General features: G+C 37.4%; 1 protein-coding gene across 2 annotated transcripts; it reads right to left on the bottom strand.

The window, feature by feature from the left end:
• Positions 1-991: 991 nt before the first annotated feature.
• Positions 992-5,645, bottom strand: macir (macrophage immunometabolism regulator). Of its 2 annotated transcripts, none has more exons than XM_055209378.2 (2): positions 5,521-5,645; positions 992-1,681 (listed from the first exon to the last, which is right to left on the bottom strand). In XM_055209378.2, exons 1-2 carry the CDS (start codon positions 5,577-5,579, stop codon positions 1,042-1,044), a joined length of 699 nt encoding a protein of 232 aa, XP_055065353.2. In that variant the 5' UTR covers positions 5,580-5,645; the 3' UTR covers positions 992-1,041. The 2 variants fall into 2 exon arrangements, with proteins under 2 accessions (XP_055065353.2, XP_055065352.2); XM_055209377.2 differs by having other exon boundaries at positions 5,500-5,611.
• Positions 5,646-16,415: the final 10,770 nt, after the last annotated feature.

Raw genomic sequence — 16,415 nt, 5'->3', positions numbered from 1 at the left:
GAAGCTAGTTATTTTCGTTTATAAAGTTCCAAATGTGGACATCACCACAACAAAACGGCGCAGATGATGGCCTTTGTTTATCATCGTGGAGCCGTTTAGATTTATTTAGTGATGCACATTTTTTGGACTTGAAGGACGTGGACCCGCAACTCCACATCTGATTAACTGAAAGATCCAAAACATTTTCCAAAACATCTTTAAAAAGTGTTTGTCTGAAAAATGGACACATGCATCTCGGACAGCCCCGGGGTGAGCAAATCATGGGTCCAATATCATTCATGGGTGAACTATCCTTTTAAGTTATTGGGGTGGTTTCCTGAACAGGGCTTAACATAGTCCCAGACTTAAAAGCATGTTTGAGCCGTCTTAATTTTAAAACTTCTTGCACTGACATATTTGAACATATATCAGTGCCATTGTTTTGTCTCAAAATGCACACAAGTATTGTTTTTTTTGTAAGGTGTGTTTGTAAAAGTCCTTACTAATGCCTAGTCCTGCATTAATCTAAACCCTGTCTGGGAAACCGGCACATTATTTACTTGAGGTCTTCTGTCCCATAGCAGCTTTACAATCTCCATGCCTTCTGTTAGTACTTGCGTGCCAGGTTAAATTACAACACAAGAACCAATAATAGCATAAAGCCTGGCACGATGATGGAAGGGGACCATTGGTTACCAGTGAAAGCTACTGTGTGGCTTCAGAGGACCTTGTAAAACATGTATGGGGCCTTTTCTTTTAATAACTTAATAGACACAGTCACAATGAACTCACTGTATAAAAATAAAAAAAACCTTTAAAACACCATAAAGATTTATAGAGACATGAGGGTGAGTGAAAAATAAATATTTTGGTGAATTATTATTTCACTCATACTACATGGTTTAAATGTCACTAGGCATAATAGTGCTTCATTGAATCCTCAGCTTAACAAACAAAATGATTGATCTTCAGAAACTGCCTATAATCAATGCAGGACAAAAAATTAAGGCCCTAAATTGCAGCTGAATCCAGCTGTGGGTTTTAATAGGGGTATCCAAAAATTTACGTCTTGTTGCGAGTGAACATGCGCTCGCCCCTCAAAGTGAGATGCTGAAGCTGGTACTGTAGCACCTCTGTATCCGCTGGCTCCCTGAGACTCATCTTGTCCAGGTTGAGGTAGTCCAGGGACTTTGAACACATCCGCTTGCCCTTCAAAAGGCAGACGGGAAGGGGACCATGTAAGGCCTTGCTGGGCTCCCCGGCAATCAAGGATTTCAAGCAGCTCTCGCCCGAACTAGGCATACGTCGTCTCCTGCGTCCATTGATGGCTGGAATATCGTACGGTTGATAGTAGCGGCTTTTGGCTTTGTATATCCGAGAGGTTCTGTGGAGACCTAAATCCACAGGCTTCTTCACAGGGCTGGGCAACGCCTCTGTATTACTGGTGTCTGGACTAGACCACTTATGGGCTAATTTAAGAAGCTCCTCGCCTGTAGTAAAACCTACTAGATAGTTTGAGTTGATGTGAAGGATTTGGTATCCTGAGACAGTGTTTTTAATGGGGGAGCAGGGAGTGCTGGAGCAACGGGGTTTGTCGGCCTCGGGTTTCAGGGTGGTTTTGACCTCAGCGGCAGGTAGAACAGATATGGGTGTCCTGGACACTCCACTGACATCCATCTCCATCTTTATTGACATGACCTGGCTGAAACAGAGAGGATGAGAGAAAAATAAGTTTATATATTGTAATGCCTTTACATATTTTTTATGATTTTCCTTGTGAAACCTAAGAGATTTGTACTGAAATATGAAATTCATAAACACCCAGAACTGATAGATGAGAAGCAGATGATTTGTTTTTCAAGTGGACCAATGTGACATCAAGTCTTCGGGGTTCCTACACATTTTTCATTTCAAAATTCAATACTTTTCCAGACCTAAGCAGTGGTTTTAAAAATCTATCTGTTCACATATACTAATAGTTTGCCAAATAATCAGTGAATTGTTATAGCTATACCTCATACCAATTAATAAACACAAAACCAAGACATGATCAATGCACATTTTAATGGAATTTAATTAAGATGTAATTCTATTGGAGGATGGCAGATGGGAACCAATATACATCGTATTTAGTCTGGGTTTCCCCATGCTGCCTTGTGCGCAAATTTAGTCACGCTGCAAGTCTAGCATGGAAACTATGGACCTTTTTTGCCCCTGAAATAGGGAACCAATCACAGAACGGAGAGGGGGCAGCAAGACGATGACAACGTCTATGCGACACACCGAAGCAGTTTTGTTTATCCAACACGGGAGCAGACGCAAGGTTACTTTTCAATGCAGCCTTAGACAGTGTTCTAAGTAGATTTAAATGCAAATTTATTAAAAGAAGAGCAACTTTTGGCGTCAAACTATTTTACATTCAAGAAGGATGTTTGGATATGGAAAGACATGATAGCCATGGAGTTTTATAGGACCAACCTGCTAGGCATTGTCGTCGACGAAGTACAATTAACTTATAAATGGTAAGTGGTATTTATTAATATCATTAATATAATATATTTATTAATATTAATATTTATTAATTTAGTCACAGTGCCACTAAATTGTGTTGCTTTTCAATATCAATATACAGCTACCGGTTTAGTTGCATAGCTTTCAGCCATATGCACATGTACTGATAAAAGTTGTTCACGTTTGAATTGATGTCGCTATACACACGTCATCTGGTATAATTGAAACGATTGGCTATGAGCTACGTACAGACACATTTGATAGACATTCGTTGCGCCCAATAAACGGCTCTGGGCATTCTTAAACTACGCCTCAAATATGAGAAAATAGGCTATGAGACTGGTCTGGTGTTTGCCAGGCTAGCACGATCCCTTAATCATTTGCATGTTTGATTTAGTGACGCTGAGGCGCTGTAATGTTTGCAAGCTATTTTGACGCTACTGAGACTTAAAGCCATCCTTTATATTCAGGATTGTCAAGCCAGCCATCATAAAACTTAAATTTACCCATTGTGGTCGATCGTTCAGTTCACACTTCAATGCAAAATTTGACAATGTTCAATGTGTTTAGTCGAACAGTTGGGGGCACCTGACTGTCATGTTTACTGCTGTCTAACTGCGTTAAATCCAATCAAATAGTCCTGCAGCAAATTTGGTCTAGCACTGATCTTATGGCAGCTCCAAACAATATAAAATAAGATTTATAATTAGACATCCTTGATTTTATATTTTAGGAAACACAATAGGCTGGAAATTAATATTTTTCTCCAGACTCAATTTTCTTTTTTCCATATTAAAAGAGAGCACAGAGATGGAAGCAAATAAGCAATGATATGCCAACGTCAAGCCCATTGCACTGAACAAGCAATTATAGCTTGAACGGGCAAACAGTCCTTATTATATAAGCTGACTCAAGATATATAAAAATGCAAGGCTGTAATCTAAAGTCACCCATTGTGCACAGTGCAGCAATTATACTTCTAAATTTGAAATAATGAGTGGATTAATACCTTTTAATCGGCAAAAGAGGAATAGAAAGAGAAAGAGAAGAAGTAAAAGTGCAATCTAATAAGTGAAGAAACCTACATAAACAATTATAATTTAGGGATAATGTACAGTCAGACGGTTGTTGTGTTCAGGACCCTGACACGAAGCAGAAGATAATAATGTACACACTATCATAGATGTCCACTATCCCACTTATCACAAGGCTACTTGCCACATGAGCAAATTTTATCAGCTTATTTGTAAGAAATGCAAACCTTTCACAAAAAAAGCATTACCTAGCAGTTAATTCGCAAAAGAAGGGATTTATAGTTCATATATATGGTTAAGTAAGAGCTGAGTAATAATGGATTACCATCTTTCGTCCTGTTTATCCTCCTGCGCATGATATTCAATAGCTTTCGCTTTACATACATAAAGACGCTTCAAGAAACATTTTCCATCGTCACGTTATGAGTAATAACATCATGTACATTTGGACAAGGCTAATATATTTTTCTATAGCGTCATTGGCAGGGCAGCAAGAGTGTTTTTTTTTGACCCTCTCACCAGAGGTGGTGTGAATGTACAGTAAGAAATGCAAACCTTTCACAAGGAAAACCCATTACCTAGCAGCTTGTCAATTTACAGTTAAACAAGTTTAGAGGTCACACATGCAAGTTGGTTTAATCATTGTAAGTAAAATAGCATGTATGTTGTTAAATATGAACATATTATATTTATTTGCGAGTATTAAATTGCATGTCTCAAGATGACCTACAGTACCAGCTGGGTTATTAGTTTCAGGTGATTGTTATCGGGAGATAACAAACTTTGGTATGTTGCCACTGGCCAGTCAGAATCAAGTATTCCATGTAATATTATTAATAAATGTCTTAAAAACTAACCAAACACAAAAAAACTTGTTCTATATCGATGTTTAATCTTCCATCTTGCTCCTGTACAGCTCAGTGTTACAGTATTGCAACTACAGCTCAAAAGGTCATGGGTTCGAACCCATTGCTTTTCATTATATTTTAAACACTTATAGAGGTGATAGATTAAATATGAGACAGAATTTTCATGTATAAGTAAACAACTCCTATAAGACAAGCTAGTATATTGTTTACACATAACATATTATTAGTTAATCAATAAAGTATTTTAGTTTTAAAAACCTCTTGTGTAAAAAATGGACTGCTGCTTCATTCTGTAGTATTATATCACCAGTGCCCGATGGCCAACTAGAATCTACGGGCTGATTAACAGTTTTAATGTTTAGTGTACATACATGATCAAATATTCCCTTACGAAAATTAACCATGGTTTTATTGTGGCAAAAGTGTAGTAACCATGGTTTTTTGGTGTATTGATTACTATGAGCATGGTTTTACGACACTAACCATGGTTTAACTATGGTTGTCAAAACCATGGTTATTTTGTGGTTACCATGGTTTTACTACAGTAACCATGGGTTTTTTGGTTTTAACTGTAGTAAAACCATGATTAATTTTCATAAGGGTTATGTGTCATGAAACCATACCCACATGAGGGCCCGTTTAAAAAAAAGAAAATATTTTGTGTATATTAATAATGCACTGCACGAGGTTTATTCGCAAAAGAACAGATTCATGGGCATAATAATAATATTTAACATATAGCCTATGGTTAAGTAAGAGCGGAGCAATAATGGATTAGCATCGTTTGTCCTGTTTATCCTCCTGCGCAATGATGGTCAATGACTCTTTACACGAGTAAAGACGCTTCAATAAACATTTGTATCGTCACGTACTGCGTAATAACATTATGTACATTTGGACAAATAAACACCCTTCTGTACAATATCTTTCTACAGTATGGGGCTGTGTCAGATCCACTGCCACCATTTCGCGGATTACAACACCACTGAAATAAAACGTCGCAAACGCGCCGTTGTGACACACACACACGCACACTATAATGATTATGCGGATTTGTAGAGTGATATGAGAATGAATAAAATGATGAAAAGCATATAAGGTCAAACCTGATTATCAAAAGCGCGCACCTGAGCTCGACTGAATCACAGCACTGATTCCTGTCAGCTCCCAGCGTCAGTGACGACATCAGTCATGTGACACGAGATGCTCGAGCTACGAGTCACATGATTTTGTATGTCACGGTATTTTTATTCTGCATTAACATACAATTACAATAAATCAAAAACAATGTAAATTAGCATAACAGTCTCAACAAACAGAAAATTTTTAAGAAAGGAGTAACTAAAAGACAGATAAAAAATAAGAAAAAAAATTAGAGATCAGGGTCTTCTAAAAGTCTAAAGTTCTTTAACAGGTTAAATAATCTAATATCACTTTTCAATTTTGCCTTATTTATAGACTTACAGTAAATCCAAAATTCTTTGGATTCTTTTTCAAATAGGCTATTTACATTTATGAATGTAAAATTTTCCCATTATAAATAAATTGTTCAATACAAATTGAATTTGTTTATCTCTCGTTAGTGTACGTTTTTTGAGAATTGAGATATGGGAACAATTGTATCTTTGTGTCTTTAAACCACTCATACATACCACACCAAAAAACACTACTATGTGAACAAACATAAAACAAATGTAGCCTACTGTTGTTTCAATCTCAGAATCACAGAAAGTAAAATTATTCTGATCAATATTAAATCTATATCTCAGCAATTTTAATTAAGGGTAAATATCATTAAAGATTTTAAAGCGCACGTCCTTGATTTGGACTGTATGTTTTGATATGTTCCTAATGTACTCCATTAGGAATGGATTAAACTTTTTGTCAAGTTTCTGTAATGTATGTTATGATCATAAAACAGTTCTCTATTGAACTATCACATTTAAAAATAAATAAATAAATGCTGTTTTAAAATTTTAAATAAGTGATTTTACAACCCACAACTATATTACATAGATTTTTTATGTTTTGTTTACCAGCTTCTATAACCTAATTTAAACAGGTAAGTTTCATCTAGGCCTATATGACCTTTGAGGAACGTAGGCCAAAGACGAAAAACTTGGTTGTTTTATTTATTTTGTGTTTTGATGTTTATAATGTTTGACCCCAAATAATCATGTTTAACACATGCGATTAGTAGCAAGACGGTATACAAACATGTTTTGCCTTTTACAATTTTTCTATGCTCACAACGTTTTAACTTAATTTAGAATTTAAAAATATATTGTAGGTCTACTCATTTGACATTGACCATATTTTGTTCATGAAATATTTTTTTATTAAAACATTTGTCACCTTTAACTCGTTTTAATTTCCATAAAGCAGTATAAAGCTGCTGTTGCGACTTTCACACAGTACTATCTTGTGTTTTCCCAGTCCTGTACCTTTATTTTGAAGTCATGTCTCTGCCTGTCATGTTTGTAGTTCTTTTGTTCACTGGTCCTCAAGTTGATTGTTTTCCAGGTGTGTCACGTTTCCTTGTTAACCCATGTATTGCCCTTTTGTGTCTGTGGTCCTTTGTCAAGAATTGTTTTATTTCTTGAGTTCCTGTTTATGTTCCATGCGTCACGTAAACTTTTAGATTTTTTAAGGTGCTGTTTTTTTGATTGTGGTTATGGTAGTGATGGCCAATTAATCGTTTCGAAGCATTATTGCTTTCCGATACAATTGTGTCAAAAATGGTTCATTTAAGCTTCATTTAAAGAGCACCTTTGGTTTGATTCATGATTTTACATTTCCTTTGGTGTGTAAGTACGTGTAGTAACATACCGTAAAACTTCAAATAATAGCCTATTTCCGCCATTTTTAGGTTCCGCTGCACAAAGCACTTTGTCACTCCTTGTGTCAGTACTATAGAGAGATGCTCACTGGTGTGGCTTTCATAAAAGGGATGGGTCTGCAAAACGACGCAATGGCCTTGGAGGTGCTTGCATCTGAAGTAAGAGCTTCATAGTCTATTTGGGACAATTCTTACAAGTCTATACTGTATAGCAACAATAGGTTACTGTTCGTAACTCTGGTTCTCTGAAACATAAGCTGTGTCCCAATTCAGGGGCTGCGACCTTCTAAGCATGCGACCTTAAATATGAGCACTCGGTCTTTCAAGGTGGCAGCCTCAGAAATCCGCGAAGAGAACTGAAATGAGACGGTCTAACCTTCGGACGACCCATAATTGGCGTCACCTGCTGCGCCTGTCAGCAGGACATAACGGAAATGTTTCTGACTTATTAAAATAAATATGAAATCAGAAAAATATTAATTTAGTTTAGAAAATATGACACGTTAATGTAGATTAAACTATTCAACAGTATATTACATTAAATTAATCAACCTTAGAAATATATGCATCATAAAAATAATAATATTAACACAAAACATAACTTATAATAGCAAAACAGTGACAAACTTTTTTTGATAAACACACACTTTTATTTAATGAAGGTTTTAATTGTTTATTTTAAAATATCCAGCCGCCGTTGCAGGCGCGCAATGAATCTTGGGATATCCTTGGCTGTTAAGGATCCATTCGTTCTATCCTTAACAGCGCGGAGAAATGAGGAGGCATTTTGAGGCTTAATTCTAAGCATCCTCCGAATTGGGACGGCCTTACCAGCCTGAAGTCGCGCTGCTGTGATGCAATCGGTTTTAAAATACGTCCTTAGAAGGTCGCAGCCCCTGAATTGGGACACAGCTATTGAGTGGAGAGATCCACCTATGGGAGGGGCATCCGTACCTAACCTCTGAGAAGCATCCAATTGCACCAAGTTTAGCTTGACAGACAGGATCGCATGCCCTATGCCAGGTCAGGGGACCGCCCCTTACCTAACACATAAATTGACCTGCACCTGCTACCTTTCCTCAGTAAGCATATTCGTTTAGTAGATCTCTCCACTCCGGAGAGAACCGGGGTTAGGAACAGTAACCTATTGTTCTCTTTTATCATCTCGTGCTCGAGATCCAACTATGGGAAATATGGACAACTCCCTGGTTACCCAATACGCGCTCTCACACACATTGTGCTCATACCACAGCCTTCTGCGCCTGAGCCCAAGTGAACCTCGCTCCGGCCCACCTCTGCAACCCGGCCGCGGCGTGATAAAACAATCCGCGCCCAGGCGCGGAACAGAGCGATCACACTGGTCAAACAAACCAGGCTTTGGGGGTCAAACGCGCCCAAGCGCAGTTTGGTTTGGATAGCGTGAGTGCGCCAATAATGTGAAAGTGCCCAACCCAACATACAGCGGGTGAAATAAGTATTGAACATAAAACAATGCCCATGCTCATAACAGTGTGGGAAAGTTTTTTTTGGTTTACAGACAACTACCGTAAAGTCATTTTACATATGAATACCGTATAAATAACGGTATACTGCTGGCGTCTCTGCTGCCAGCTCTTTACTGTAAATTATAGAAATTCAGAAAAGTACAGTTTTTTTGGTTTACAGACAACTACCGTAAAGTCATTTTACATATGAATACCGTATAAATAACGGTATACTGCTGGCGTCTTTGCTGCCAGCTCTTTACTGTTATTTTACAGGAATTTTTTTTACAGTGTACTCGTACCATCTGGTGTCGCTCCACTGGTTTAGGTCTCTTGTCATTTGCAATTGCAGAACGAATTTCCTGTGGCATTTGTTCCCAAGGGACCTGGGGCCTGATGTATAAACGTTGTGTACGCACAAAATGGGCATAGAAATATGCGTACGCAATTTTCCACGCACATATCGGGATTTATAAATAATAAACTTTTTGTAAATAAGAGCGCACCGTACGGATGCTCTCGACCATGCGTACGCACTCTTTTAGAAGAGTATGTGTTTTGGCGACACCAACTGGCCCAAATAGCAATAAATATTTAAAATGAAAAACTCCTCTTTTAAATAAGCCTATTACATCACCCAATAAATCAAATTGCATCAACCTGAATTATCATTATCAGCATTCTTATCCAGGTGCAACTACTTTGAATTTACCAATTTTCTTTAATGAATAGCCTATAAAAAGGTATGTGCGTATATAACATATCATCATAATGGATGCTCTAGCGCTGTTAGAAGACCTTGCTAATGACGCTCTACGGAGGGAGCGTGTTTTCAGAGACCGTGAAGATTTTCTAGCTCATGATGATGATTGGCTCATGAGCCGATTTCTATTCCCAAGAGCCATCCTCTTGGAATTGTGTTCTGAATTACGGCCAGTATTGGAAAGACCCTCATGGAGAAATCACGCTCTGTGTGTTCCTTTACAAGTACTGACCACATTAGGCTACTTGGCCACTGGTACTTTCCAGCGAGAGTTAGCAGACCGATCGGGTATGTCGCAGTCATCCCTGAGCCGTGTCATGCCATATGTATGGGATGCCATAGTGGGTATGGCACCCCGATACATTCGTTTTCCTTACACGCAAGCTGAACAGGCCAACATCAAAAAATATATATTTTAGGTATAATTGGTATAATCTCCAATGATAATCAAACCCACATTTATTTTAATAATTTAGTTTTTTTAATAGCAAAATTTCACATTAATAAATGCTAATTTTCAGGAAACAAAACATGTTTTAAAGCATTTAAAAATAAAGTGAAATGTTAAATTGAATCAATATTGCCCTGGAAAAAACAAAAAGCCATCCGTATTTTACAAGCATGTACTTTCTTTAAAGTATTCTTATAATACTGTTTATAATTGTTACCTCCTCCTAGCCCTTGAAATGTTATATTAATTGTCTCATTGTATTTACATTCATTGTTTTTTATACTTTCTTAAATAAAAAAACTAACATGTTTTACCTTTCAGGAGACAGTGGTTATCCCCTTAGAACGTGGCTGCTAACTCCACTTACTAGACCCCAAACCGAACAAGAACAGCGTTATAACGAGAAGCATTGGCGGACGCGTTCAGTGGTCGAACGCACTACTGGTTTGCTAAAAGGACCCTGGAGGTGCTTGGATAGGTCTGGTGGCACAATATTGTACAGCCCTACAAAGGTGTGCCGCATTGTGGTGGCTTGCGCAGTGTTGCACAACATTGCTCAAAAGAATGGAATACCTGTTCCATCAAACGCACATACTGAAAATAATGAACCTGACCCTGGCCCTCCTAATGCAGTGCACAATGCTATGGCAATACAGCTGCGTATAAATGTAATAAATGGAACGTAAAAAAGTAAGTGAATTCAAACATTTTTATTTTTTCACAAGTTCTTTAAGTGAACCACTTATTTCTGACAAAATTGATTTTATTTCTTTCAGGTCGGAACACACCGCATTAACGGCATGAACCATCTGACTTCTTCCGTCAGTACACGCCTAGAGCTACTAGTGCTCGTTGGTGGAACAGATGATGAGGATGATGATGCACTGGATTGCGCACAGGATGGGGTTGCTGGGGCATTTGCTGACGGCGGCACACTGGACATTGGTGGAGACACACAAGATACCGGTGGTGGCACACTGGATGGTGGGGGAGGCACACAGGATGGCGGTGGCACGTAGGATCTAAATCCCTTGTCTACCCCACTTGGACCACTCACCGGGCTTGAAGGCATTCCAGGATTAACTGTTCCTTTAACCCATTTGTGCCCATTTTTTTCTGAATAGTTTCATGCATATAATTGTGTTAATAGTTTCCTCTGTAAACATGTTCTGCATTTATTTCCCCCATTTTTATTTTTATTTTTTTGAAAATTAGAATGTACGGGCAAAAAAGGTTGTATGCACCCCTTTAATGTCAAATTTAATACATTTGGCATCTTACTCAAAATAACGGCTTTCAACAGATCAACCTTCTGAAAAAACCAGCATACCAGCAAGACCAGCATATGTTGTGTTTTGGTGCTGGTTTGCTAGTGAAAACCAGCTAAACCAGCACCAGCATTAGCACCAGCTAAACCAGCATCAAACCAGCATTAACACCAGCTAAACCAGCATTAGCACCAGCATCCCATGCTGGTCATACCAGCATATGTTGTGTTTTGGTGCTGGTATGCTGGTGACCACCAGCTAAACCAGCATAGACCAGCATAATTCCCATGCTGGTCCGTGCTGGTGTGATGCTGTTTTTTCAGCAGGGAACCTTTATTCATAAACACATTTATTATGTATAACAGTCAAAGAACATTCGATGCGACCCCCCCCCCCCCCATAAAAATGCATCTAGTTTATAATCTCTTGTTCAATTAAATTTTATTTATATAACGCTTTTCACAATTGTTAATTGTTGCAAAGCAGCTTTACATGAGTAGATGTAAAGGAGAACACAGAAAATCAATAGATAATAGAAGAAGTAGAATAGCAGCTAAGGATAAACCGTACAAGTGAGCGTAGTAATAATGTAACGTATACAGTAAAGTGCTAAGTTAAGCCAAAGTTGGCTGACTCTTCCGGGGATGAAAACCCCCCTAGGAGAAAACCCTGTGGGAAAAACGCCTAGAAGGACAAAAACCCTTGGGATAAATTTATATATATATAAACAGGGTAGGGATAGGAAGCGGGTAAGCGGATAAAACTGGTTCAGCCGGTGGTCGTGCAGATTGACAGCTGGCCCGCCCAATCAGAAATGTAAAAAATACTACTCTGTATAGTTAGACATGTATACTACTTTATGTGGTGTAATTTATCCAACCCAGTCTCACGGCATTTCGTGATTTGGTCACGTAATTTAATCTATTTATTCGTGCCAGGAACACGTTTATTTCGTTATTTTCGTAATTCCAGCACGTTTTTTAAACTAATGTATTTCAATTGGATGCATCTTTCGTGCATATAACACGATTTTTTCTGCCAGTCGGGCTGCAGTAGGGAAGCTGTTTAATCAACATTTATTCACAAGATCTTATCAAGACTGCAATACATAAGAATAAATAGGAATCGGCAACAATTAACGATCTATGCCAGCGCAAGTCAATATTTATCTGGTCATTTTCAACTGTTTTTTAATGTTAAAAGTCCCTCGCAGTCAACAGCTGTTTCCGGTGAGGTCAACTGCAGGATCAATAGCATTCAGCGGTGAGTTTAAGAACGCTCAAATGTGGGTAAAATAACATTCAGAGAGGAGTTTTATTAAAACAGCGTTCAACTGCACGTAAGACAACATTCAGAGGTGAGTTTAACAACGCTCCACGGGGCGTGAGATTAAGTATTTTAAGCGTTTTCTGATCATGTAGTGCTTTATAGACGTGATGCATGCTGGGTGTTAAATAATTTTTATCAAATGATCGTTGATGTTAATAAATATAGATCTAAATATACATTTTACTTGTGTTCGATTAATTAATAAGTTGTTTAATTATTAATTTGTTTATTTAAAGTCCTGTAATAACCGTGACGTCATCGAATGAGACGAAGGTCCATGGCTATTTCAACTCGGAAGTTGAGATGAAGGTAATTCTTACATTTACACAGCAAAAAAATGTTTAATCGTAACAATAAGTTGTGTTTGGAACATTATAATGTATACGGTAGCAATCTTAGGATGGTAAATAATAGAAGTCATTAAAAATAACTTTGTTGCACCATTTGCAGTAGGCTAATAGCAAAATTAGCTATAATTCATTCTGTCGCAAATAAGGTAACTAATCATGCAAGATTCAGGGGAATGCAAGATTTCAGTAGTGATATGTTACCTATATTACACTAGCTCGCAACTATTAAGCCAATTTTAGCCAACATGATCAGACGAAGAACAGTGTTGCCAGATTGGTTTGTTTTCCAGCCCAGTAATTATTTAAAATCCACACAAAATTATACAATAAACGGTCAGATATGATCTATAATAAAACAAGTCAACTTAATTCATAACAGCACCTATTGTGGCTCATCATGTTTTAATATGAAATAATTAAAGCCAATTTTAGCCAACACGATCAGTATACATTATACAAGTTTAACTGTTTAAAATCAATGTCACATAGATTTGAGCTTAATTTTCAATTTTCCCACACAGATGAAAATAATACTGATGTAAAATGTATGTACACGCACACACTTACATTTTACGTCAGTGTCTGTCTTGTTAAACTGTACTTGTCAGTCTTTCTGTAGTGCTCTCTGTCTTGAGTGTTTCTGTATGTTTGTGTTTCTGCTCATCACCATGTCCATCCATTCAGAACTCCAAGAACATCTCTTGATCTTGGATAAGTTGGTTGATGGTCAAGAACTAAAGGATGAGCTCCAAAGTCTTGATGACTTTCTTGGTGAACTGCAAGAAAGGCAGCAGCACCAATGAAGACACCTGAGCCGAGGGTGCATTGGAGAAAAAGAGACATTGATGGAAATATTGTCTATGCAAGGCCAAGGTCAAGCAGGAATCAACAAAAGAAAGGTAAGCATTGTTTATATTTTAAATATATATTTTTAGAATGTACATTGTTTACTTACAGGACTTCATAGAACAAGGAAGACATTAGACAGCGGTATATAGATAAGTAGATCGTGTGAAAAAATATGTTATTTACATGTGAAACATAGACACACTGAATGTTATATTGCACACTGTAAACACAATCAAAGCTTCAAAACACAGTAAAAACGAGACATTTAAACAAAGAGCTTGCACCATTTCAGACTGGTAACTAGACTGTGCCGCTAGCCTTGGGACAAGTTGGAATTTTGTATGTATGTATACTTTATTGTATATTATAGATAAATGTTGCTTTGTGATGTTTTTATCCTCTAAAGCTGATCACATTCGGAACAATGATCCTCCCAATGCTCCTGACACTCATTGTGAGGTGGCCTTGCTCCAGAGACTGTTGGTGTGTACTTCAATGTGTTTAAATTACAGAATATGACAGTGGGTTATAATGTAAAGACGTAGTTTCTTTTCTTAAATTTGATAGAATGCTGGACCTTTTACACTCAAAGCCATTCCATGAAGTACAATTAAATGCTGTAAATATATGTACATAAAGGGAAATATAAAAGTATTGTTTTTGTATACTCTATACTATTTTAACAGAGTGTATTCACTGAACGATTTCTCAAGGAACGACGCATCACCTCCTGGAACCCCAAGAGATCCTCTTCAGGCTTCCTCAAACTGGAGCACACACAAATTCTCTTTTCAGAGAGGTGGAGGACAGAGAGACCCTGTCTGCTGAACACGGCTGTGGCACAAGAAAATGTGGCAGCACATCTGCCAGAGTGTGGGAGAAGCCCAAGCTGTTATCCAGTGTTGTGACTGACGACCTCGTCCCTACTTCTGTGCTGAATTTGACGTCATCATGTCCTCCATAGCAGAGATGCCATGACTGCTGGATTCTTCCAGCCATTGCCACCAACAACTGTTGTGGTGGATAAGGCTCTTTCCCATTGTGGTAAGTTTTGTGTATGTACACATTGTTGTATATACAACATATATCATTTTCAGAATAGTTAAACTACAGTAAAATGCTACTATTTTAATTATACCTTTTTGTCTCATTGTTTGGTGTTGAATTTATGTGGATACTCCGTTTCAGTCAGCATTTTAAGCATATCTCATGTACTTTTTCAGCAATGTGCTACACCACCAATACAATCTTATATTACTCAGTCAAAACAAATAATCTTAATTGTCCTCCACTGATGTTTTTCAATGCGGCTTGTACCTGTGAAAATGTCTTGACAAAATCTGTGGTTGTTCACCAGAGTCATTAAGTGTCTGTCCAGGAAAGACAGTTGCTGTGGTCACAATTAATGGTAAGAATGTGAAGAACTTTGTTTTGTTCTGTTATAGTAGAATCTTAAAAATCTTTTCATAATTGATTTCAACAGTTTAGTAATGTATGAAGAGTAGAAAGTAATGTATAAATGGTAAAAAAATACCTAAACAGAAATGGCTACTGGCCGGCAACCCTTCATTTTGCCACAATTTATGCAATAGATATCTTGTTTTCATTTGAAGAAATGAAGATGGCGGCACCAGGACTGTCCTGTCAAGCATTTTTAAGAATTCTGGATCAGCGAACTGTCTGCTTTGGTTGTGTGAGTATTTATCCTACAGTATTGATAATATATTAAAATTGTAGGTTGAAAAGCTGCTTGGTGCTAATGTATTTATTGCACATTATTAGCTGTTGATTTCCTTATTTTTAATAGGCTGGCAAGATCTCAGGAGACAGTTTTCAGAAACGTTTTTTGAGCGGGAGGCTGTGCGATTCAAGGTGGACAATATATGCAAGTAAGAGACTTCATCTGCATGCACTCCAGATATGCTTGTCGTTTCAGTAGATGGAAACCACAAGTAATATCGTTTAAAGAATGCTGTTAGCTACTCCAAACTTTGTAACACAGTGTTTGTATTAAGAAGTAAATAGTAACACTTTACAATAATGTTGTATTAGTAAACATTAGTAAATGCATTAACTAACATGAACAAACAATTAACAGTATCGTTTTTCATCATGTATTAATTGTTAATAAAATTATTGTTAATGTTAGTTAATGTCAGTACAGTTATTAATGTTTGTTCATGGTGCATTAATTCATGTTAACAGTTACAACCTTTAATTTTATAAATGTATTGTAAATGCAGATATTAACATGAACAAAGATTAATAAATGCTGTAGAAGGATTGTTCATTGTTAGTTCATGTTAGCTAATGCATTAACTAATTGTTAACAAATACAATCTTACTGTATATAGTTACCTTACTTAGCTTTTTAATGTGCATCAAGTAAACCTAGACAATAAGTTATCATAATTTTTTTGCCCCTTTTTTTAGATCTGAGGAACCGGACATCTTTGAAGGCATCCTCATAGCTAAGGATGAGGATATTACCAAACTTGTAAAATTGTAGATGACAATTACACTATAGGACTACAATATCCTCTTATTGAATAGTTTGTGTAGGAAAGTCTTATTTTCACCATTTTCCATATTGTAGGTCAGTGGAAGAGGTGTTTGTGGAGGGGAGTGGTCAGCAGCCAGAGAGACCTCCCAAAAACTGCCAGCAACATAGACGAGGAGGGATTGGAGT

The sequence above is a fragment of the Misgurnus anguillicaudatus genome, chromosome 12, assembly GCF_027580225.2.
Source record: "Misgurnus anguillicaudatus chromosome 12, ASM2758022v2, whole genome shotgun sequence".
Lineage (NCBI taxonomy): Eukaryota > Metazoa > Chordata > Actinopteri > Cypriniformes > Cobitidae > Misgurnus > Misgurnus anguillicaudatus.
Note: the sequence above shows the minus strand (reverse complement) of the source record. Positions and strands in the feature narration are given on the sequence as shown.

Bases quoted from the DNA above. Each gene is read 5' to 3' on its own strand.
- macir (XM_055209377.2), bottom strand. From the start codon at position 5,579: ATGTCGTCACTGACGCTGGGAGCTGACAGGAATCAGTGCTGTGATTCA. The intron at 1,682-5,499 runs GTTTGACCTTAT...TCTCTGTTTCAG, and splicing joins TGCGCGCTTTTGATAATCAG to CCAGGTCATGTCAATAAAGA.